Genomic DNA, 26845 nt, shown 5'->3' with positions numbered 1-26845 from the left:
CATTTTATGAACTACAGTGCAGGTATATACGTAATACTATCAGAATGGGTAAGATACATATACCTTACATATACATAAAAAACATGTGCGATATTTTTTTCCTGGTTTCCGTCATGAGCTACTGTTAAAACAGGGATAGGTATTCAAATCTTATCTGGGACAAGAGGAATTTTGTGAACAGTTTTCACGCGATTTTAAGCTAACAGGGTCAACAGGAGTTCCATGAATCAAAACGTATTTGATTTGCAAACGTAACAGATTAAAGTCTTAATGTGGAAGAAGGAAGAAAAATATGAATGCAGTAAAAAAAAACTTTTACGTACGTTTTTCATTATGTTATAATATTGGATCATCCTAAAAAAAAACACATGACACTACTTTAACAGGTGGCATCACTCACGACTTGTGGAGCGGTTACCATAACAACGGCGCTTGATATTTAACTATTTAGTAGCTTTTGAATTTTATTGGCCGACCTGTAGATTAGACATCTAATTTCCACCTGTTAGAACTGCAAAAAAGCTTGGGTTATAGCAGAATGTTTATTATTGTTGGGATGTTAGACATGGCCAAGTGGCAAGACTATGGATATTTACATTTCTGTGTGTTTTCATTACTTCTGATGAAAGGTAAGTTTACGAAATTAAAAAGACGTTCTGTTTAATTCTTGCTATTTGGAGTATACGTAGTAGCTAAAAAAATCAAGAAAAATATAATATATATATATTGTATTTTTCTTAATTTTATATACATATATATAATATAATTAATTAAAGTAGAAAAAAAATCCGTCCTGAGTGGCTAAGGTCATACAACATTTAGTATATAAATAAATATGCGAAGTATTTTTATTTGATTTATATTTTACAAAATTTAGTAGTTTTGAAAAATAAGTACGCCCGTGAAAAAAATTTGCTCGTTGCTTTCTACTAAAATGAAATCTTTATTGCAAACATGCGTATCATTTTTAATAAATTAAATAATGATAACATAATAATAAATAGCGCATGAATTTATCATATTTTTATATCACTCCCACACACGAGAGGCCGCAAGGCCTGTAGAAAATAAATGCCGAGTGTGAACTGGGATCAAGAGCAAAATAATCTGTTGATATTCTTCTTAAAGAGCTGGAGGTTGTAATTTAGGGAATAATTCATGTGGAAGACTATTCTACAGAACTGAGGTAGATGAAACAAAAATTACTGAAAGGGGCAGATTTAGTGGATCGGTAGTTCAACTATAAAAGGGTTTTGAGTAGCTGTTGTTCGTGTTCCTATAGGTTACGCAGAAATGGGAGGGACACAATGAAGAAATCTTAATTGGATAATAATTTACTGACTAAGCTTAATTATTTACAAGCCGACGTTTCACTAGTTCAAGATAGCATTATAAGAACATTTTAACCAATACGCAGTCAGTGAAGACAGGGAATAAAATGACCTCCAGAACTGTCACATGCTTGGAGAGAGACAGTGACTGTCTTCGTGGTAATTTCTATTAGTAATGCCGACACCATCAGTGTTCTCTTATCGTTAACTGGGTTCTGTAGAACTTGTGCCCCCTTCTAGTAACAGTCTATCTGATTTAAACTGGGATTTGTGACTTTGCGTGGCTTTCTTCTATTTGATGAAATGGTCTTCCTCCAAGGCATGTGGTGCTAGTCCGAGTTTTAGTTGTCTCCGGTCTGGATGTGCTTTTATGTCCTTTTTTTCTGACCTCCTGACTTCAACTGATTTCCACACTAGAGGGGATGGTGTAGACACCTGGGAAGGAGAGAGAGAGAGAGCGAGAGAGAGAGAGAGAGAGAGGATCTGGTAATCCTTGATTTGTCTCAGGAAATTGGGAACTTTGTTTAAATGTTTGTATACTGTTCTGATTCTGTGTTGTTTCGGGGGAGTCATCATGTTACTTAGCTCTGACAGATCATTCAGCCTAACATGAAGAAAAGATAAATAGATCGATACGTGGCATCTTTCGATTGTTCTAGAAAAAATTATTATTTCCAAGACAACTACAACTCACACTGAACCCAGACCACATGATCCGTTTAATTACTACATGTGAATGCACTGTGCAATACAAAAAGGATCAAACAGTCAAATAAAGTCAAAAGTTGGAATCTTGTGGCTCAGAAACCTAAGCCAAAAGATTCCAACTTTTCCATCATTATGACAATAGCTAGTCACTGGACAGACATATCACCGATCAAACATATCACCGATCAAATACTTTTCCGGACGTCAGTAAAGTAAAATTCAGTTAGCAATCTGACTTGAGTTTTAGTATGGAAATTTTGGTCGTCTTTGGTCATAAAAACAAATCATCCTCAGGACATGCAACATTGACGTATAGCTTAATTTCCTTCATAGATAATGCAAACTACCAAGCCACTAAGCAACTAAACAACACAAACGGTTAAAAGAGTTAACATACCTTTGTTGGATTGAGCAAGAACCAACCTGAAAACATGAATTCATGTACCGATATATTATCACGAAGACATGGAAATGATTTCATATAGAGGGTGAATTAATGAATGTCCAGATCTGATACACGTATACGTACATTTTTATTCAACAAAAAAAGGAAAGAAAGAAAAAGAAAGGATAAAAGAAAGAAAGAAAAGACAAATGCTCCGGACTAATATGATGACAGCATTTCAATATCACTATCTAGTAAGTATATAAACTAAATACATGTACAGAGGGAAAAAAGTCCATATTTAAAATACGAATATAGAAATTAAATTTTCTTTCTCCATTCATTCCATATAGGTGATAAATCTTTTTTATGTGTCTCCCATCCATGAAAGAATGTACACAAAACCCATAAAAATCCATGAAAGACTACACATTAGTACGGTAGGCAGCTAAGGATTTTTTTAATTATTATTTTTGCTTTAATTTTAATTTTATTTTTGATTTTCATTCGTTTTTTACAATACTGCTTTAGAAACTAAACATGGAACTTATTCAAAATTGTCTTACATTGGGAGATTAAATTCATCTTTCACCTGAAATCAATCACGAACAGCTATGCCCACAGTAGGATTCATACCGTAGCCTGTTGGTTGGAGAATCCTTTTCCTGTCAGGCTTCTTTAGGTTCCAAGTTTCACATCCATAACTTAATAAGTCGACCAACGTAACTTATTAATACTAAATATTTTAATGACTCAGATTATTTTATAAACAATAATTAGTGTGTCTGTCTAATAAATACTATTTTTTAAAAAATAAAAAATCATTATAGTACGGAACTAATTGTACACTTTAGTGAGTACTGAAGTGCTCACTGAAGTGTAGTTCAGTGAGCACTGAACTACAGTTAGTTCACTGAAGTTATCACTTCAGTGAACTAACTGTACACTTTAGTGAGTACTGGAGTGGCGACCCATAGGTACCTGAAGCTGGATCATGCATCTGTTATTTCCTTCTTTCTTTTATTGTTACTCTTCCCCCCCCCAATGCTATTAGAGTATTCGAGGGCTAAGGATGAACTTTTCCTATCTTACTTCGTTCTTCTCGTGAAGAAGGAATCTGCCTTCTCTCCCAACATTCCCAGCTAAAGTGAGAAGACAAATACACCAGAGTAGTGGCAAACTGGCTGTATTAAAATTGCCAAGACCTCTTATGAATAGAGAATCATTACAGAGCTAAGATAATGCTAACACGTCCGGGGCAGTAGACGCAGCCGTTTTTTTTTTAGATCACAGGTACCAGTTGAGAAATATGCTATGTGGTCAGCTCAAAAAATAATCCACCTCCTAACATTGAATATAAGGACTACTCTTCTTAAACCAGGAAAGACCAAATTGATGGAGAAAGAGCCAGAGAAGATTAAGTGGAATATAATAGGTATTACCGAAACACACTGGTCATGAGAAGGTGTGGTAAATTTGAAGAATGGAAAACTATTTTACTCAGGAAGGGAAGATAATATCCACAGAGAGGGAGTCGCAATATTAATCAGTAATTCAAGAATTATAAACATGTTATAATTCTTGAACCACGTGGTCCAAGAATTATAATAATTAAATTAAAATGAAATTTTTTATAGACCATCAGCAAATACACGATAGACATCTCCAAATGGTATGATTAAAAATTGTATTGATTACATTCTGATCAAAAATAACTGGAAATTCTCTATCCAAAATGTGAGAACACTAAAGAAAGCAGATTTTGATTCTGATCGTGAATTACTAGCTGCAAAAATTAAGTCGAAATTTAAAAATAGCAAACCAAAGACGCTAAACAACATTATTAGCATAACAAAACTGAAAGATATAACTATACAAAACAATTACAGAAACATAATAGAAACAGAGTTAAAGAAAATAACCTTCGACAACGTAGAAATACATGAAAAATGGGCAGAGCAATTATGGTAAATGTTAGAAGAAAAAACATTTGGTACAACCATTAGAGCAAATAACAGGGCACTCCACACCACACAATCCTACTTCTACACTACTTTACACACTACACGATGTGCCACTCACACACGCCATCTATCGCCCACTTTTCGAGCCTTTGCAGCAGTCATGAGGGTTATCGAAACTTACCAGTAATTCGATAATGATATTTCAGCAAAAAAAAATCAACAATCGAAATTATAATATACAGTTTCTGAATATCAAAATAGTTTTGTTTTTCCCTCGGAGATTTCGGAGAACATCTTAAGTGCCTCAGGAAATCCCTGCCACTTTTATTATTATCATTATCATTATTATAATTATTATTTATTTTACGGTTCAAATTAAGTTCCAAATTTCTGATATGTTTAACGCGAGAGTAGCTTCACTCAGCTTAGAAAATCATAAAGTTGCAATTAAATATATCATCATCAACAGCAGCAGCATTTTTTACTAATATTTTCTCATTTCTGTAGCAGGATAAATATCTTGATCAAATTCTTTTATTTGTTTGATTTCATTTCTCAATGATAAGCGTAAATTACAGAATATTTTCTAACTAAACAAGTACAATATTTAAAAAAACAATCATTTGTGACAATAATAACTAATAAATATTTTATTTATTACTTTTAAGGTTACACGGTGATCAGCATTCATATTTATGAATTTAGGGACACAAAACACACGTGTTGAAAAGATTATTTTACTGATTAATAATAAAATAACTTGACGTTTCGACCCCTGTATTGAGGTCATCATCAGAAGGATACATGTGTATAAGAACCATGCTACATGCTGTTGCACTCTCTATACAGGTAAATTACATCTACGTTGTTAATTAATCTTTTTTCTTAGACTGCCCTCTAGTGATTAAAAAAAACTACAATAAACTCTGCTAAAGTCCTCACGTACTAGGATTCTTCTGGAATTATACAGTTCATATTGTTATATTACGATTATCTTCTCGATTTGTACAGTAAGGTTGCTATTGAATGTTCAGGAAAAAAAAAAAACTTCACCAAGTCTTCGTGTATTGAGATTTTTCTTTGTGGTTGCTATGAAGGTTGCAGATGGGTCCTCCACATTCCAAGGTTTTTTTTTTTTATACCAATATGAACTGTATAATTTCAGAAGAATCCTAGTACTTTAGCAGAGTTTATTGTAGTTTTTTATTTTATTTTTTATTTTTTTTAATCACTAGAGGGCAGGCCATGAAAAAAGATTAGTTAACGACGTAGATGTAATTTACCTGTATAGAGTGCAACAGCATGTAGATTGGTTCTTATACACATGTATCCTTCTGATGATGACCCCTCAACACAGGAATCGAACCTCAAGTTATTATTTTATTATTAATCAGTAAAATAATCTTTTCAACACGTGTGTTTTGTGTCCCTAAATTCATAAATATGAATCTCATTTATTAGTTATCATTTCATTATTTATTGTTTTTAAGGCATAATGTAACTTATAAACGTCTAAACATCTAAGAAGTTATATATCCATTATGGTATGTTTTTTGCACATTGACAATACCCTATATTGGTTTATAGCCAGAGCACGATAAATAATGTAAACTCCTACTTGTCATGAAAAAAAATGCACTTCCCAAGATCCTCTCTATATTTTATGATTATGTCCCAATAAGTGATATGAGTTACATAGTGAACCGTGGTGCTGTATCGTTGTTTTTAGATTTCTTTCGTGTGAGAACCATTTTTAAGAAGGTCAATAAATAATAAGAATTGGAAGAATAGTAAAAACAACATTGATTTTTTAAAATATATATAATCTGTTACATTAATTTTTGTTTGTTACATTAATTAATTTATTATATTAGAATAGTTTACATTCGCTACATTAGTTAATTTTGTTATATTAATTTTTCTTCGGTATTTTAGTTATGGGGGAAAAATTTTTAAGAAAATTATTTTTATTAAATAAAAATATTCTTTTGTCCAGCTATTCGCTTGCTGGCAAAAGAGATTTCAGAGTAGTAAGTTCGATTTCATCCCTCTCAGCCCCAATTTAGAAATCCAAACGGTCAAATGGTTTAAATTCATGTAAAATATATGTTTTACATTTTTAAGTTTAAGAATCTAAGCAGCAGTAAAGTATATTTAAATTGCAATTCATTTTAACGTTAAATAAGTTATGAAAATTGAACTTCCTGATTTGTGCATACGCGTAGACCCACACTTCGCTGTAAAGGCGTTCGAAACTAAATCTGACGGAATAAGGTGGTTAATCCTTATTCTTGTAGCGTCCTGTGTCTGTATATTACGTGTGTTCTTCTGGCCGGTTAGCCTGCTTTGAAGAAATAAAATAATAAAAATAAAAAAGTAACATTTTTAACTCAATTTAAAATCTTATTGACCAACAGATTTGATAAAATGTTAAAAATCAACTGAAATGCAGCTAATAAGAAAATTTGCATGATAGTCTTATATGCACATGTGCTGAGCTGAGTGGAAACTACTAGCATGTAAAGCACACTCATTCTTATTTGATCCTCCCAATACAACGAGTTCGGCAGAATTGACTGCCGATATTAAAATGATATATTTCAAAAACTAGTAGCATAGGTGGAATCCACACAGCTGTAGAAAGAAATCAGGATCTTTGTATCTATGGTGAACTGAAAAATATCCAGACAGTTCGATGTTTTGTATCTCTGGCACCGAGCACAGCTACAACTTGGTCTTTGGTATTTAAAAATAAATAAATAAAATAAATAAATAAATAAATCAGCTAACGCCTTTTTATTCCCGTATACGGGAGTAGGCGAGGCCATTTAGCCCTATCTAACTTTTGGAGACTGAGTGGGCAGTTCAATCTCCACTGGTACCCAATCAGAGACAGATAGCCCAAAGCTATCACTAATTAAGCGTTACGCAGCGAAGAGAGACGGCTCAAATGTGCCGCCATCTCGTGGTCCCTAACCCTAACACAATATATTTAATGTCTGAAATAATATGGGTTCTACGGCCGATTTTCTTGAGTTTACAGGACGAAAAACCCGAGTTTCCGGGAGGAAAAACCTGCTTGCCCGTGCCAGAGATCGACTAACTCGGGAACCGGTAGAAAAAAGGCTTAGAAAAATTTCCTCTAGTCGCCAACTAGACTCGAAATGAAGTCTTCCTTCGTGCGGCCAAGTGCGGTGGTGTGCAAACGCCACATCCACTGAGCTACACAGGCTTCAAATAAATAAATAAAAAAAAAAATACAGTAAAATCTAGAGGGATGCAAATTTGATGATCTAAGTAGTCATTCAATAGGAGCAAGTCTCCCAATCCGTAGATCTGGAAACTGTCCATTCACGAAGGTTTAGGTGCTATAGCATCTGTTGCTCACTCTAGTCGAAAGAGGTATTCTTTATGATGTCTGGAGTTCTCAAATGTACAACGTGTTGAAGTACACACGCAATCATCGGTAGCTCATTTATTTTTTTAGTTGATTTTCTGAGTTTGCAGAGTTAAATTTAGTTTCCATGAAAGAAAACCACTTGTCTGCGCCAAAGGTAGGCAAACTCGGGAATCGGCTATGAAAAAGCCTAAAACATTTTTTTAGGAAAATTCTGTCAACAGTGATTTGGACACCTTATACGGAACAACCAATATCCGACCATCATATGGCGACACAGAATCCTGAGCATTAAAAACCTGAAACACTACATAACATTAACAAGGAATTACTTCAACATCACCTATCGAACCAACAGAGATACATATCATATAACACGACCTACAACAACTCTCTACATCCCTACACCCTTCAAACAATTCATACGGTTCTTTTGTGAGATCACATCAGATACCCACGCAACTCAACAACATACCAAGAAATTTAAAACACATAGATAAATACAGAACATTAAAACACGAACAACCCAGCCATGCTTAGTGAAAACTTGACATGCCGGTCGCAAGCCCGTGTAAATGGGGTAGGTTGAGCTCAGGGCTAGAAACCCAGTCTCAGAAAAAAATCTTTGCTATGCAAACTGAAACCTTCCAAAATGTGATACCGGATGAAGAAAATAGAACACGAACTGCCATGAACACGAGGCACCTCTGTGAAAGCCCTTCTGGAGAAGTAGAGGTGTGGAAGAAAGTGACAGACACCTTACCAAAAGACAAGCTTAGACTGGGATGTTGGAATGTTAGAACCATATTCGAAACTGGGAAGACATACCAAGTCTAGAGAGTTCTAGAAAAATACAGACTAGAAATATTGGGATTAAGCGAAACGAGATGGATAGGAACTGGAAAAATCAAATTAAACTCTGGCCACTACTCAATCTACTCTGGGAACCAAAATACGAATGACCACACAAAGGGAGTTGCACTAATGACGTAAAAGAAAGCTCATGGTGCACTAATGGAATGGAACCCAATATCCGAAAGAATACTAAACGCTATATTTAAAGCAGGCAAGCAGAACATCACAATAACTGCTATATATGCTATATATGCACCAACTCTACTGAATAAATGGGATGATTTTTATAACATGCTACAGAGAAATATAGAAACAACAAATAAAAATGATATGCAACTTATAATTGGAGACTTTAATGCTAAGGTAATGATAATGTTGGAAATGATAATACTAATAAAGAAACTGTTATGGGAAAGTATGCAGAAGGAGAAATAAATGAAAATGTAGAGTTACTTATAGACTTTTTTATGTTCAATCAGCTTGTAATAGGAGGGAGTCTCTTCCAACATAAAAAATACACAAGCGGATGGATAGCACCAGATAGAAAGACAAAGAACCAAATAGACCAATTAGACCATATAATCACTCCTGGATGTCAGAGTTAAAAAAGGAGCCGAGGCATATTCAGATTACTTTCTCCTAACAGTTACCATGAAAGTAAAAATATTTAAAAATAAACAAACAGTGCACAATATGAAGCGGTTTAGAATTGAAAAACTCGAAAATAAAGAGATTAGAAATAAATTTATAACAACTCTACAGGATAAATAGGATAAACTCGAAAAAAGAGGAGATATCATAGATGGAAAATGGACTAAGATTAAAGACATACTAATAAGCACATCAGAAAAGATATTGGGATTTCAAACTAATACGGACAAGGAATGGATATCAGAAAACACCAAATTAAAAATAGAGGAGAGAGAGAGATAGAATAAAAGAGAAACTGTTACAGGTTGGCGAAAATGCTGAACAAGAACAAGCAGAAAGATATAGAACAATTAACAAAAAAATAAAAAGAAGTGCAAGAAATGATAAAAGAAAATACATAGAGAATCTAGGACAAGAGGCAGAGGATGTTGTATATATAAACGATACTAGAACATTGTATGATATTACAAGAAAATTAAGTGGAAAAAGAAACAAATGGATAGTCCAAATATACAATAAAAAAGGAAAACTATTATTAAATGAAAAAGAACAGATAAATAGATGGATGGAATTCTTCTCAGAGAAATTTCAAGAAATGACTGATGGTGACAAGAGCCTAGAATTAAATGAACAAAATGCATCATTAGATATAAATTTGACAGGCAATCTTATTTTTAAATTTTATCGATTTTGAACAAACTTTCGACAGTATAAACGGATCTTCCCTATGGAAATTACTTAGAAATTATGGACTCCCAGAAAAAATAATGAATAATTAAACAAATGTATGAAGATTTTGAAATTAAAGTAATACATGGAAATACCCTATCAGAACCATTTAAAACAAAGACAGGTGTAAGAAAAGGTTGTATACTCTCCCATACTATGTTTTTAATTGTCGTAGAATGGGTGATGAGAAAAGTATCTCATGGAAATACAATATTACAATGGTTACTTTAAAACCAACTCCACGATCTAGATTTTGCAGATGATATCTGCTTACTTTCACAGAAGCACCAACATATAGAACAAAAAACAACAGCACTTGCAGAAACAGCCAAAAATGTTGGTCTTTTTTGGCTGTTTCTACAAGTATAAATAAAACTTAGTATAAATAAAAATAAAACAATGTTAATGAAAATAAATGCAAAGCAAAATAAACAAATAACAATAGAAGAAATACCGCTTAAAGAAGTAGAACAATTCATATACCTTGGTTCAATAGTATAAATAAAAGGAGGAACTACTGAAGATATAAATAGAAGGAAACAGCTGGGTTATTCAAATTTCAACCAACTTAGAAATATTCGGAAAAACAAGAATTTGTCTATAAAAACTGAAATGAGAATATTTAACTCAAATGTAAAGGCAATACTAATGTATGGATCAGAAACTTGGATGTTAAACAAGTCTTCCTAAACAAGTGGTTAAGAATGATACTGGGAATAATTGGCCAAAACAAATATCAAACGAAGAACTATGGCAGAGAACAAACCAGAAACTCATGTTGCAGCAGATACATGAAAGGAAATGGAGATGATTAGGACATGTTGAGGAAAGAAGATAAAATAATAGTAAAACAGGCTCTAGATTGGAACCAACAGGGTAAAACAAGACGAGGAAGGCCAAGAGAAACATGGAAAAGAACAATACTGAAAGAAATACCAAATATTAATAAAACATGCAACCAAATAAAAGCAGAAGCAAAAAACAGTCCGGTGGAAAATGGTGGTGGGAGGCCTATGCTCCCAGGTTAAGTGAAGAGGATTAAGTAAGTAAAACACGAACTCTGGAAAATATACCAACAAAGTTAATATACAGTACCATTAACAATAATATAGACATGACAAATCACCAGCATCCAAAACCTACATCCCATACATAAACAGTAACAACTTCATAAATAGTGAAGGTTAATCCCACTCTCTTCATAAAAGCAAACCCAAGATTCGAAGTAGGTGGGATTTACACGCCTCACTCATCTACACGTAATCCCCATAATCAAAGACAGCAGATTATGTAATAAAACTGTCAGTAAGGTGTATAACAATAAAGAAGATACTGATATTAAAAAAATGTGTATATGTAAATAGGCTGTATAATAATAAGCAATTATATTGATATTAAAAAAATTATGTACATTTATATTTTAAAAAATTCACTGCACTCTACATTTTGTTCTGAACAGAAAATGTAATAGTATACTTTATTGTATATATGTAAATACTCTGTATTATTATTTTTATATGTATGTAATTTAGCTGAGACATAATAAAATGTTTAAAAACATTATTGTTGTTATTATTATTATTATTATTATTATTATTATTATTATTATTATTAAGAGAGAACTCGAGGGAGTCAGAGACTCATCGAGGGAGATCACATACTACACCCACCAGCTATCATACTTATTCTTGAATTCATTCACACTGCTTGCACTCTCAACATCCAATAGAAATCCATTCCAATCACGCACCAACCTGTGAGAGAAAAATCTAGCCTTCATTCCCTTCCTAGCGGTCTTCATTCTCAGCTTCCAAGGATGCCTTCTCGTCCTTTCCCCATCCACCATAAATTGAAAAATTCCATATTTAATTGAAATTAAGAAAATATACAAAGCTTTCGATTTAAAAAAAAATCTGTACATGCATACTGCTAGATCTAATAAAAGGCAATGGACAAAATCGAACAGAAAATATTACTTTGCAAATTACATTCCTTTGAAATTCGCAGAAGACTACATTCTGATTCAGCAATTACCTATCAATAAGTATTCATATAAAATAACAGATTCGATTTTTATCATAAAGTAATAGAAATCGAACTTTGAGGCTCCCAAATCGCAAGATTATTAATCACACTTTTTGGCATATACTTGAATGATGTCACAATCTTCCCATACAGAGTCAGATATATCAGCAAAAACCTAATGAATTAACGAGATATTTTCATAAGAGTTTATAATCATAATGACTATACCAAAACCCAAATGTAAATAATTCTTAATCCAAGAATCCTACATCCACTACTAATTACACTACATAGTCACAAGCATCACTGCATTATCAATAAAAACAATCGCCTTTTACCTACACCATAATGCATGCTAAATACCTAGCCATTCACATCGATATGCTACCAATGAACACTAAAAATTCACAGCGTCTCTGAAACAATATTAACATGAGTAATAACAGTCTTTTCGAACAGAGCAACCAGTCACCTCTCCAAATTAGAAGAGTTGCACGAAAGGATCACTTCCGTGGTGCTTTGGAGAGCCAATGCTCACAAAACCCTGAAAAAATCTTTAATAGTCTCAGAAAAAAGTTTAAGCTCATCAGATATACGACACTACGTAATCATATTAAAAATATACTTATGATTAATGCTACCCTATAGACTTACAGCATTGTGAGGTTTACCAAGAATCTCTACAATAGAACACAATTGAACAATAAATATAGAACTATGAGGGAACATCTGAGACTTACATTGTCGTATAATCTTCCATACGGCATAAGAAACATAATGAGTTATCGAACATTCAAACAAGAACTATCGAAGTGGACAAGTAAAATTAGTACAACACATCGGTACAATTAAAGGCTACACAACACTATTTGACTACATCAGCAGACTGCAGACGAAGAACATATTCACATAAACAGCATAACACCAACAAAATAAAATAATAATAATAATTTTTTTAACTTTTTAAAAAATTTTTTAAATTTATTTTTATTTTTATTTATTTTTATTGTTCTTTCAAATATTTACATATGTACAAAGATCATCTATTCAGTATATTATTTTACAAGGTTCAGCGCTTTATGCTACATATAATGAGATTTAAATAGTAATGCTGATAACAGTTTTTTTTTAATTTTAAATAACAATCATAATAATAATTTACAATTATATTGCTCAGAGTTACATAAGTCGTATTATATTACATGCTGTAGTTTCTATTTTTTTTTTCAAGTTTGAAAAGGTGTGATTATACAACAGTATTTTCACATATGCAATCTAAATATTATGTTTCCTTTTCTCACAAACATACGGTGTAAACTCATGATTTACATTTAAAAGAATTTTTTTTATTACATTTCATACATTTGTTACAGTTATATATACATTACATACATTTGATTACATATTATACATTACTTGCATTTGTTTACATGTGTTACTTACATTACGTACATTGGTTTACATATAATACATACGTTACATACATTGGTTTTCATGTGATAGATACATTACATGCATTTGGTTACATATGATACATCTTGGATGAGAACTAATTTCTTTGCTTTCATCCTCGAAGCTTATGTGTAAGCTTATCTGAGTATTACACCAGTTGAATATTATGAATTGTTTTTTTTTGTTGTTTTTTTTGCTGTGTTGGGAAGCTGCGAAATCTGTGATTGAGAAATTCGCGAGCGCGCGCACTCACACATACACCCACGCACGCACAATGACTTGGAATGCATTGATGCATCGCTGAACTGGAAGCTTGAATGAATATATTGTGTTTCATTAAGTTTGTATGGTATTTTGGGTGCTTGTTTCTTGTTCGTAGTATGTCCTCAGAGCTCTTTTCAGGCTATTGTAGTTTGTAAGGTTTCTGTATTCAGAAGGTAATTTGTTTATCATGTCTGGGATGTAGAAGTTTCGCGGGCCTTTCCGTGGTGATTATTGTGTTTATATGTGATATAATTAGTTTGAGGTCTAGTTATACGGTAAAATTTCTGACTGTCCTGTAGTTGGCATCGAAATAATGTTTTAGCAAGGCTGCATAGTGACATAAATGTTTTGCTGTCAGTATTTTGTGTTCTGACATTGCAATGTTTATAAGGTCGTGATTTTCTCTTTGTTCCCAAAAGATCAGTTTTGTCATTTTGTATTGTAGCGACATTAATCTATTTAATTTGTAGGGTGCTCAGAAAGCATAGGTTGTTATAGCGTACCGTAGTATATTTTGGCATAGTGCTTTGTATATTAGTGTTTTTAGGCGTATGGGAACTATGTCTTTTAACCTGCAATGTTTGCCACTTATTGTTCGGAGTTTGTTGTGTAGATGGTTTATGTGGCTATTCCAGTTCATATCTGCATCGAAGTAAACTCCAAGGTATCGTATTATTTCAACCTGAATGATTGTAGTGGTTTTGCTGTTCTGTGTGTTTTGTATGTTGGAAAGTGGATGTTGGGTGGTTATATATTTGTTATCAACTGGTCGAGTCAGTGGATTTTTGAATATCATTAATTTTGTCTTTTCTTAGTTTAGGTGTATGGAGTTTTTCGTGAGCCAGTGTATGATCAGATTTATGTCATGTTGCATATTTGTTTGGGCTATGCTTGCGTTGTTATGGATGGATATTATTGCTGTATCGTCTGCGTATTTGAATATCTTACCTTTGAATGGTAGCTGATTAATATCGTGCGTGTATATGTTAAATAGAGTTGGGGAGAGTACAGCTCCCTGTGGTACTCCAGAGGTTACTGGTAGCTCTCCGCTTCGGTGTGACCCAGTACGTGTGATATGCTTTCTATTTTGAAGGTAGTTTGTAAACCACCTGTGAAGAAGCCCGTCTATTCCAACATGCCTGAGCTTTCCTATCAAGGTTTGATGTGCAAGTGTATCGAATGCTTTAGTTACATCAATAAACACTAGTATGGCAATTTTGTTTTTGTCTAAGGCGGTATTAATTACGTCTGTAAAGTCTTCCAAGAGAGATGTTGTTCCCTTATTTTTCTGAAAGCCATTTTGTGTTTTGGGGATAATATGAAAGATCTCAGTGTATGCTGTGAGTTTCTTCAGTATGATCCGCTCCATAATTTGATCGATAATTGGTAATGTTGCTATGGGTCTGTAATTGCTGATTAAATTCCTTTTTCCTTGTTTGTATATGGGTGTAATTATGGCGGTCTTTAGCATACTTGGTATCTGTCCTGTTTTAAATATTTTATTTATTAGTTTTAGTAGGATTGGACTTAAACTAGTTGCATGTTGCTTTATATCTTTAGATCTGATACAATCTATTCCTGGGCCTTTGTTTGGTTTGATTTGATGTATTGCTGAGAGAAGTTCTGCTTCTTTTATGGTTGGGAACCATAATGTCTGTTTTGATCGCGGTCCAAGTGGATGGTCTCGTTTTGTGATTGGGGGAATATTTCTGTGAAGTTCTTGGATGGAGTCTGCAAAGTATTGATTGTTTGCTATCCTTTTTTTTTTTTTTTTGCAAAACCTATCCAACAACTAGCAAAGTCATTTGCTAGTTGTTGGATAGGTTTTGCGTCTTTTATGAAGATGTGTTTTATGGTTTCGGAGGCAGTGGTGTTGGGAACAGAATCTAGCATCTCATTAATCAGATGCCAGGTTTGTTTCATGTTGTTTTGTGCGGAGGTTAGTTTGTCTCTGTAGTAGCTTCCTTTTTGCATTTCTGATTTGTGTTGTAAGGCGATTCCTTGTTATCTTATATTCAGTTTTTAAAGCTGTGTTATTTGGATATCGCATTTATTTTTTCCATAAAGCGTCCTCTCTGTGTATTTCTAGGATTAAGTTTTGTGTTATCCAAGGATTTTGTATTGTTTTTCATCGAATTCGGACTTTCTTTGTAGCTTTCTTATATATTTCTTCCAGTGTGAGTTTAATGTTGTTGTATAAGATATCTGCTGAATCTGATGTCAGGTGTTCCCAGTTTGTTTTTCTTATTTCGTGGTTGACTATTTCTTTGTCTATTATTGTTTGCTGTCGCTTTTATTCTGTGGGACATTGCATGGATATTGTCTTGGTGTGCAGGTTTAGAGCGGTGAAGTAATGGTCTGCTACTTTGCACTTTATGACTGATGCCGTGTAACTATTTGGTTTTGCTCGGACGTTTATATGATCTAGACAGGAGTCAGTGATAGTATTTCCGAATATTTCTTCTCTAGTACATGATGTTATTGTTGGTATTAGATTATACACTGATAGTGTGTCTAGGTATTGTACAGTGTTGTTCTGGTTTTCGTTTGCAATATTTATGTTTATGTAGCCAATTATCGTTAAGTGTTCGGTTGAGCATATTTCTTGGCTTGAAAGCCAGCAATTGAGTTCGTTCAAGAATTTTATCATGTTTGGGTTTGGTGGCCTGTAAATAGCATTTAGTATTATGGGATGCTGTGTATTAGTGGTATTAGTGATTTCGAGGCAAAGGGTTTCAGCATGCTCAAACTTTTGCTATTAATTTTTGTTTGATAAATATTAATATTCCACCCCCTCTTTTTGTTTGGCGGCATGATCTATGTTGTTGGAAGCCTGGAAATTGGAAAGCAGTCGCTTCGTCATTAGTTATGGATACTTCTGTAAGAACCATTATATGTCAATAATATCAATGTAATTCCTCAGATAAGCCTGTAACAATAACCAATGTTTTCGGATGCTTCTGATGTTAATATGCAAGATTGAGAGACCTCTCGCTTGTACTGTGTTTTGTTTCCATGCATCAAACGATTCCAAAGTACAATTACTGATGTATTCTGGTGTAATTACATCCATCTGATGGTTCACATTCATTTTTGTTGTGTTGAGATCTTCTTATTGAACTAAGTTGGAGTCTTTTGTTTCACTCTTGCAACCTGTTTATATCTTCCGAGCTTTTAATTTGTATAGACTCTGAAGTGTGTGACTTTCTCAGGAATATTTTGCCGTCATTGATCCATAAAAATTGATAATTTTTTTCTGTTTTTTCTTTCTTGCATGGTCCAAAAGATGCTGATTGAAAGGTGTATTACTCAGATAGAAAGATTGGCGTATTGTCTTGCGATGTATTTAAATCCTTACTTAATTAGAAGAAACACACGTATAAACCACAGTGAAAATTATTTAATTGTAAATATTTCATCCTAAGTATCTTAGGACATCATCAGTACAGTATTTAAACAAAATTAGGAATAACATACAGTTAGGGCGCTTGATTACAATAGAATCTCATGAAACGTGCATAACATACTAAAGTAGTACAAAAAAAAAATAGGTTAATTATTTAACACAATTTTGTATGATAATTTCCCATACTTTAGGAATAGTAAGAACGTCGTTGCGGTTTAGGTTTAGTCTGTGTAGTAGGGCTTCAGAACTTTCTTTGTATAAACGTTGATGTTTAAATAAAGATCAATGTAAAAGTTTAGCCTTTTCCCAATGGATCCTATGGTTTGGATTTTCAATTCCGTGTTGAGAGAGGCCAGAATTCTGCGGTTTAAAAAGACGAATGTGGTCTTGATGTTCCGAGATTCGTTTCTGAACAGACCTACCTGTCTGTCCAAAGTAAGATAATTTGCATGAGAATGGAATCTCATAAACACCAGGTAACATCAAGGGTGAGAATTTTTCCTTAGGAGAAGGTAATAAGTTGTAAATTTGGTTGATAGGTTTGTAAGTAGTGGCAAAATTGTATTTCTTCATAATTTTAGAAAGTCGTTCTGAGATGCCTTTAACGTAAGGTATGGGAATCCTATGCACTTCTTCCTGTCTGGTTTGATGTATGCAGAAGTGACTGATGATTTTTTGAGTTGTTTTGGGATTATATCTATTTAGGATGGCTGTATTTTTGATAACTTCTAATTCCTGGTTTAAAGATTCTTCAGAGGAGCAGAATTTGTGTGCTCTGGAAACTAGTGATTTAATAATGCCAGATTTCTGAGATGGATGATGAGCATCTCAGAATGTCTTTCTAAAATTATGAAGAAATACAATTTTGCCACTACTTACAAACCTATCAACCAAATTTACAACTTATTACCTTCTCCTAAGGACAAATTCTTACCCTTGATGTTACCTGGTGTTTATGAGATTCCATGCTCATGCAAATTATCTTACTTTGGACAGACAGGTAGGTCTGTTCAGAAATGCATCTGGGAATATCAAGACCACATTTGTCTTTTTAAACTGCAGAAATCTGGACTCTCTCAACACGGAATTGAAAATCCAAACCATAGGATCCATTGGGAAAAGGCTAAACTTTTACATAGATCTTTATTTAAACATGAACGTTTATACAAAGAAAGTTCTGAAGCCCTACTACACAGTCCAAACCTAAACCGCAACGACATTCTTACTATTCCTAAAGTATGGGAAATTATCATACAAAATTGTGTTAAATAATTAACTTTTTTTTTGTACTACTTTAGCACGTTATGCACGTTTCATGAGATTCTATTGTAATCATGCGCCCTAACTGTATGTTATTCCTAATTTTGTTTAAATACTGTACTGATGATGTCCTAAGATACTTAGGATGAAATATTTACAATTAAATAATTTTCACTGTGGTTTATGCGTGTGTTTCTTCTAATTATGAACGCATCATAGCTTTCGTTATTTAAAAAAATTTAAATCCTTGACTACTGGTTTGTTCAGTCTGCTGGGTTTTATGAGGTCATCTCTTGTAGCCTTGCTTGTCAGACGAACTATGACTGGTGTAGGTCGTGGCAAGCCTTGTTTTCTGTTCTTCCTGGGAAACCGATTTATGGTTTGAATATCATTATGCTCTAGGGGGATGTCAATTGCATGGCCTAACTTTAAAACTACGTCTCTGATATTTTCTGTGGATTCGGTTTCTGGAAGACGACTTATGACAAGGTCTTCTTTATGTTGTTGTTGGTTTAAAACTTCGTATTATAGTTTCAGGGAATTAAGTTCTTGACGGAGTTCCGAAGTGTCTTTTATCAATTTGTGCTGACTGTCAGTTAATGCGTTAATGCTGGTTTTAATGTCTTTTACCGTTTGTAAGAATTTTTCCACTTTTGAATTATTAAATTTAACAAACTCTTCATATTCGTTAATATTTTTGTTATTTCTTTATTCTGTTTATGAAATAGTTCTTGGACAAGATCTACCAAGCTGGCTTTTATATTTTCTAAACCTTTTTCTTGCAATAAATTTACGGAATTCAAATTATCAGACTCACCGGTATTTTGTTGTCTGTTCAGTTCATCGTCCGATTCTGTCTCCGGTGTAATCAATTGTGACGTGGGTGGCGGCGTTTCTTTGTTCTCTCTACAGTTTAGGCACTTCCATTCTTCTCTAATACAAAATAATAATAATAATAATAATAATAATAATAATAATAATAATAATAATAGCATATGCCTAATTTATGTGCGAAGACGATCGGATTATAAATCCGAACTATAATCTCACAACTACAATTAACTTTCCGGACACTTTACCTTGAACGATATGATCTACCGATCATTTTCCCTCTACCATATTGCGACAATGAATTCAACCCTAGCTACATTTACTTAACTCTCTATGTGAATATCATAATAATATTTTTGTCTCAGTCCACATATATCACCCTATTTATAACTATATAACTATCGAAAAATGAATTTTAAACTGTATCGTATAACATTATGCAAATCAACTACTAATGTAATCGTTATTATTAATATGTACGCATGAATTATTCTAATATTTGAATTTTTTACTGTGCAAGACATGTAGTGAGAGGTCAATTCCGCTTCATTTTAGAAATTTTAACATTATTTTCTGAATTGTACACTATGTCTATTTCATAGATAATAAAGAGATATTTAACATAAAACATTACTATTACTTAAAGTATCGCATATATGCAATGTAAAACTGTCTTCAAAATAGGACCATAGGAAAAACTTACGCGAAATGGTGTACCTTACTTTCCTTGATATTTCTATTGAGAAGAAAATATCTCGTTCTTAATTATAACACAATCCAAGTATTACTGCAGTGGCAAGGAAAAAAGGATAACACTACCTCAAGGTCAAGGTTCATCATTCTAAATTGCTATAATTTTACACACCAAAATTATAAGAAAAAACGCACACAGTAATTTCTTTTCAATGTATATTTAATTTTCATTATAGACTCCCCACGCGCATCCACAACCTCATACTTTTTTTCTATAAGTAGTTTTAAACAGAAAGATGCATTAATTGTAGAGATTCCTTTTATAAATCCATTTTGAATTCTTATAATATTTTTTCACTGTCATTTTCAGTTTTTTATTAAGTATTCTACTATTTATTTTGTAGCATGAATTCAATAAACTAATACCTCTGTAAGTAGCCTTTTTTTTTCTAATATCCATATTGAAACACAGATATGGCTATACTTGTATTGGAATACTTGAAATATTATAAATAAGTTCAGTCCAAATCCATTCTATTGGTATTTTTCCATCTATATATATTTTATTTAAAACTTTTCATAATCTTTTATGAAAAATTTTGATGAATATTATATATATATATAAATTAGTTTTTTACCTTGGGTAATGTATATGAGCGATACTAAGTAATTTTATAAACTTAGTTATTTTACTCCTAATCCCAAGTAACCAACCAGTTATGTTTGCGCCTGAACGTAGTTCAAGTTTAAAGATGGTGAAACTCATAGTAAAGGTGGGTAAAGCTCTGATCACTATTCTTAGTATTTTCCATAATGTAAAGCATATCTCACTAAGAGATGTATACTGCAATACATTATGGGTAGGGTCACTACCCATAATGTATTCCACCCACCACCACCACCGAGCAGAACCGCTCAAATTCCGAAGAAAAGCATTCATCGACAAAGCCCTTCACCGGGTCGCTCTGGAAAACACTTTCCCCGGAGAATCAAATTACTCCCTTAAGGCAAAAACCTTAGGAGAGCGAACTCATATTAGCAATTAGCAATCTCACCGGTTTCAAACTTTTTTTTAGGTCTCCTCAGTGAGTAGCTAGAGCATAAATATACTAAGGTTTTAGTAATACAGAGCCTTATCAACTTTACCTATACAAGTTACAACAAGGTGTTTTTATTTTTAATAAAAATCTCTGTAGGAGATATAGATGTAAATTTATATCTCCTCCAGAGATAAATATAAATTATCATTGCTTTACATTACGGATAATACTAAGAATAGTAATCAGAGCTTACCCACCTTTACTATGAGTTGCACTACCTTTGGACTTGAACTGCGTTCAGGCGCAAACTTAACTGTTTACTTACGTAGGATTAGGAGTAAAATAACTAATATATATATATATATATATATATATATATATATATATATATATATATATATATATATATATATATATATATATATATTTGTCCACCAAGCACCAAAGCACAAATAATGATTCATGAAATATATTTCTTTTTTGCTTACCAGAAAGGGGAAAATATGTAAATGAAATACAGGGTGTTCGGGATAAATTTGACATATTTATAATTAATTATATTTTTCCGTAAGTTACATGTATTAACACACACTTCTCTTCATTTAAAAGTTTGGACCCTTCTTCATTCATATACAAGATGTCAGAAAGGATGGATAGCTGGAACCCACCTGAATCATGGAAGAGAATAACTTGTATCATGATGATTCGTGCCCGCCATCAAAATAAGGATATTACGACTGCTGCCCAATGCTCCCTGAATACAGTAAAAACAATCAGGCATGAACTAGAGACTTGCAATGGTGACTACGAGGATGTAGCAAGAAGAAAGATCCCTAGCAGGCGATCTGATTGCGTTCGTACAGCAGAATTCCTCGCAAATCTGCAGGAACAGGTGTTGAAGAACCCTGGCATTGGAATTCGGGCTTTGTTCGTGGAGTTGCTAACTGTAGTCAAGCCCTGGATAACAAGGGTAGCCAATGGTAGGCCGTATGTATGGCAGCAGGATTCGGCCCCTTGCCACACCTCTGGGAAAAGTCAAAAATGGTTGTCTGAAAATTTCTACGACTTCACCAGTCCAAATGTTTGGCCTCCAAACTCCCCAGACCTTAACCCCATGGATTATTTTGTATGGGGCGCAGTTGAAAAAAAGACACCAATCGCACTTCCAGTAATACAAAAGCCTAGTTAATGGATAAAATTAAAACAGTTTTTGCGGCCCTTCCCAGGGAGACTGTAGCATCAGCTTGTTCGAGGTTCCGAAGCAGGATTGAAGCTGTGATCGATGCTAATGGTGGTTATTTTGAGTAAATCTTGTTGATAGTATTGTAATTAACTCTGCCTGTAATGTTTTTTGTCAATTCATTAAATTTAATAGATACAAAGAAGATTTTCTTTTTCCTTACGAAACGGGCAAATTTATCCCGAACACCCTGTATGTGGGTAGTTAACTATATACGCTGAAAAAACTAGTTACTTTTATAATTGCTTACGTGTATATGGAGAAAGGATGAGCTACGAAATATTTTCAGGTAATTTAAAACAAAAGTCACGTAGACTTGTTTGTGAATTTTGTTTTTACCTTTTGAGAATAATTGCCTGAATAAACTAAAAGATTGGAAAACAAGTAGCAACAATGAACATCACCTGTGAAAATATTTGAAAGGACTAAATATAAAACGTACTTTTTATTAAGCTTTCTTTCTCTATTAGTGCAGCTGTATTACTTCTTGTATTACACTAGTGGTCGATATATATTTTGAAGTAACAGCAGCTACAGTAATTTCGCTTAACCTTACAGAAACTAAATTTATTTAGTTATATATTTATAATTAAGTACATATATACTAATGTGACGAACCACATACAAAAAATTTAAGTACACTATGATTTTATTTTTAATCCAAGCTAGTAAAACATTGATCGCTCTTTACCGGCAATATGCTTGAAATTCAATTCTCTCAAAGAATTCATTTCAAATCTAAAGTAACACATTTCCCACAGAATCAACTAAAATAAATAATCAATGGAAGAAATGCAGTGCAATTTTTTCATGAAATTTCACTTTCTTAAGAAAGGCGCACAGGCACACACACACACACACACACACACACACACACACACACACACACACACACACACACACACACACACACACACACACACACACACACACACACACACAAAGGAATGTGATTATTATCACTTGATCACTGTTAAGCCTTAGAGCCAGTTACAGTATAGCAATTTTCAAGTTATAAAGACATGAAAGGATGAGATTTTCTTGATTTGAATTATTGAGTAGTGGGTTAAAAATCTCAATTTACAGGTGTGGAAAATCTCCACTTGCTTTGGCTAATGTGAGTTTATTTGGAAATAAATGACAGCAAAAGCCTAGGAAAGTTCATACTGGTCAACGAAAAAATCAGATCCCATAAGTTGGTTTCATTAATCGATTCTCTTCTCACGAAGCTGACAATGATATCGATAAGTATTATTATTAGACACCCCCCAGGGAGTCCAAATGCTCATCGAGGGAGGGCACCTGCTGTACAACTCTGTCTCCGCCACTGAATCCACCAACTGACCTTAACTATACCAACGCCATCTACCGCTGACCACCACCACTAGTATTTCCAAAGACAATCACAAACACCTATGCCCACGGTGGGATTCGAACCGCAACCTTTTGTGTGGAAAGCGGATACGGTTACGCTAACCACATGGCTGGCCCAGTGGTTAGCGTATCCTTAATGATTGGATAACATTTCCGATAGCTCCAATCCACTGTGACAAGTTTGCTAACTTCCTGCAAAAAAGCAGACTGATGTATTTCAAGTTCGTACTAGTGACAGAGCATCTTCAATTCTCTTCTGCACTCCTAAAACGTACAGAATTGAATTGATGTCGATAGTCAACTTTCAGTAGCAGAAAGTAACGCTGAAGTCTCACTCTTTGTAGAATATTAGCAAACATATCCAGGTCGTCGCAAGAGGTATCATAATGCAATTCATTAATTTCGGTTAACCAAAACGCCTTCTGAATAATCCGCACCGCACTACTACATTCTAAATATATGAGGAGAAAAAGCCTCATAATTTGATAGAAAGGCTGACTATATCAGTACTGAATATTAAACGTGGAATTGTATCCTTCGAGATTGCCATCCAAAAATTAGGATCTTCTTCTTCTTCTTCTGCAGCTTCTCCCACTTAAGTGAGGTCACTGTTTGTTATGAGTCTCCTCCACACCTTCCTGTCTTGGGCTCTCACCACATCCAAGTTCTTCATCTTCAAGTCCTCTTCTACCAGCTCCCTCCAACTCTTCTTTGGCCGCCCACGCTTCCACCTTCCTTGCACATCCATCTGTATGACCCTTCTTCCCACATATTCGTCCTCCCTCCTCATCACATGACCAAACCATCTCAACCTTGGCTCCTGTATTTTCGCTCCTAAGTTCGTAACTTTCACTGTTCCCCTGACATAGTCATTTCTCAGATGATCTTTTCTGGTCACACCGCACATCCACCTAAGCATTCTCATCTCTGCTACTTCCATCCTGCTATTGTTATTTTTCCTCAGGGCCACAGTTTCTATAGCATATGTCATAGCTAGCCTCACTACTGTCCTATAAATAATGCCTTTCAGATTGATCGGCACCCTCTTATCGCATAACACTCCAGCCATCTCCCTCCAGTTCCTCCAACCCGCTTGTATCCTGCATCCCACTTCCTTCTCAGCTCCTCCATCTTCTTCCACTGTTGAATCTAAATATCTAAAGTCTCTCACCTTCCTGATTACATTTCCTTCCAGCTCCAGATCTGTCTCCTGGCCACCGCCCACTGCGCAACACATATACTCTGTCTTATTTCTGCTCAGTCTCATACCTCTGTCTTCCAGTACGTTTCTCCATCTTTCCAGTTTAGTTTCCGCTTCTTCTCTTGAATCTACACACAGCAAGGTGTCATCTGCATACAACATTGTCCAAGGTGCATCTTCTCTCACTTCCTCTGTTACCACCTCCATCACAATATTAAACAGAAACGGACTTAATGCTGATCCTTGATGCAAGCCAACCGTTACTTAAAAACTTTCTGTCTGTCCCAAACATGTCCGAACACTTGTCTTCACATTTGAACTGTGAGAAATAGCAGTTTCAACCTGTATCAAAAATGCATTTTTTTTTTAATTTAAATATGTTATCCATTAATACAGATAAATGGGCTGATGTCTGGTTTATAGACTTCCAAATCAAAAAATAAAAATAAATATAAATATTAAAAATAAAAATAGAATAATCAAAGAAAATGTGTTAAATGGTTTGCAGTTCTAATTTATTGCATAAAAATAATTACTACCAAATATGAATTACCATCATCTATATCTACGTTCTTTGTGGATTAGATAAACCACTGAAAAACATAAAGCATAATAAAAATTATAAGAAATCTTTTATTTAAAAACATTCACAAAATTAGAATAATTTTAGTTCAAAATATTAGAATAATGCGAAAATTTATGAACAAAAATTACAGACAAAGGCAAACAACATTATAATTATTATTTTGTTGCTTCTTGCTTAGCTGTTATAACCGTTCGTAAACGGTTGGGAATAAAATTTACTAGTGGTTCACAGTCTTTTTTTTTTCTTTTTTTAAATATTCCCATGTGGTCTGCAGACTAGAAACAATTACCTTTTTTCCTGTCGTGGCAACTTCTTGGAGTCATTTCTTCATAATTATATAAAAATTATCAATGGGGTTTAAATTCAAAGAATTACATTGATTTAGCTTTATATGAACCATCTTGTAGTGGTCTTGGAAGTGTGACAAGAAGCTGAATCTTGCTGAAGAAAGGAAACTACAATATAAACCTTCCGATGTCAGTAAAATAAAGTGCTCAAGAATTTCTTGGTACACTTTGTAATTGACTCTTTCGTACACAATTCACAGCCTACCTGTACCCTTTGCGGTCATATAAAGCCCATACCATGACAGCAGTTGCAAATTTTACCGAACCTTCCATGCATTCTTTATCCGATGCTTCTTCTTAAAACGCCAAACTTTCATCGCTTGATGGCCATGGACACACAAACACATAATATAATCGCTAAAAAAATACCTTTGTCAAGTCCTCTTGACTCCACAACAGTCTTAGATTACACCATCGCACACTAGCTGTCTTTTGCTTTGAAGTCATGAGCGGCTTGGTCTTAGGCACACGCGATTTAAAATCCATTTTGTGATGTCGTCTCAACGTCATAGATTTAGAAATATTCACACCTAGTTCTTTATATCTCCTTTTTACGCGATATTCTTCAATCGCCTCTCATCTCATCTCCTCTCGTATTACCTTCCGACTGCAATTGCAACGATTATTTTGAAAACTCCGGTTACGATAATACTCTCTCAATTCTCTATTCACGTTTGCTTCAGAACATTTCAATTTCTTAGCTATAAACTGTTTGAGTTTTTACCTTCTTTTTGCAGAGACACCATACGAAACTTCTTTGTCTCCAATATGTCACTCGCTCGACCTATTTTTAGCGAATGATTAACTTAAATCCATGCTCAAACGATTCCTGGCACAAGAGTCAGTAGCGCAGTCACATTTGGAATATTCTAATATTTTGAACTACTCTAAAAATTATAGTAATTTTTTTAATGTTTTTAAATAATAGTTTTTCTTATAATTTATAGTATATTTTTATGTGTTTACATGTTTATATAATCTACAAAGTACATATTTATTAAAAACAACACGTAAGTCCACAGTAATAACTTTAATTAATAAATAAGGTAGATATTTCGTACTAAAAATAATAGTACATCTTCAGTGTTACAAAAAGATAGGAATAG

The 26845-nt window shown here is 33.8% G+C and overlaps 1 protein-coding gene across 1 annotated transcript in view; it reads left to right on the top strand.

Annotated features, from left to right (window-relative positions):
• The first annotated feature begins 565 nt into the window (after positions 1–565).
• The window catches only part of LOC150099596 (uncharacterized), a 43655-nt gene continuing 17375 nt past the window's right edge, over positions 566–26845 (top strand). The window contains exon 1 of the mRNA XM_090403469.1: positions 566–629. Coding sequence (XP_090259595.1) covers positions 566–629 — 64 coding nt within the window. The remainder of the gene's footprint in view (positions 630–26845) is intronic.

The sequence above is a fragment of the Typopeltis vanoorti genome, chromosome 14 (assembly GCF_054136105.1).
Source record: "Typopeltis vanoorti isolate ZY-2024b chromosome 14, IOZ_Tvanoo_1.0, whole genome shotgun sequence".
NCBI lineage: Eukaryota > Metazoa > Arthropoda > Arachnida > Uropygi > Thelyphonidae > Typopeltis > Typopeltis vanoorti.
Note: the sequence above shows the minus strand (reverse complement) of the source record. Positions and strands in the feature narration are given on the sequence as shown.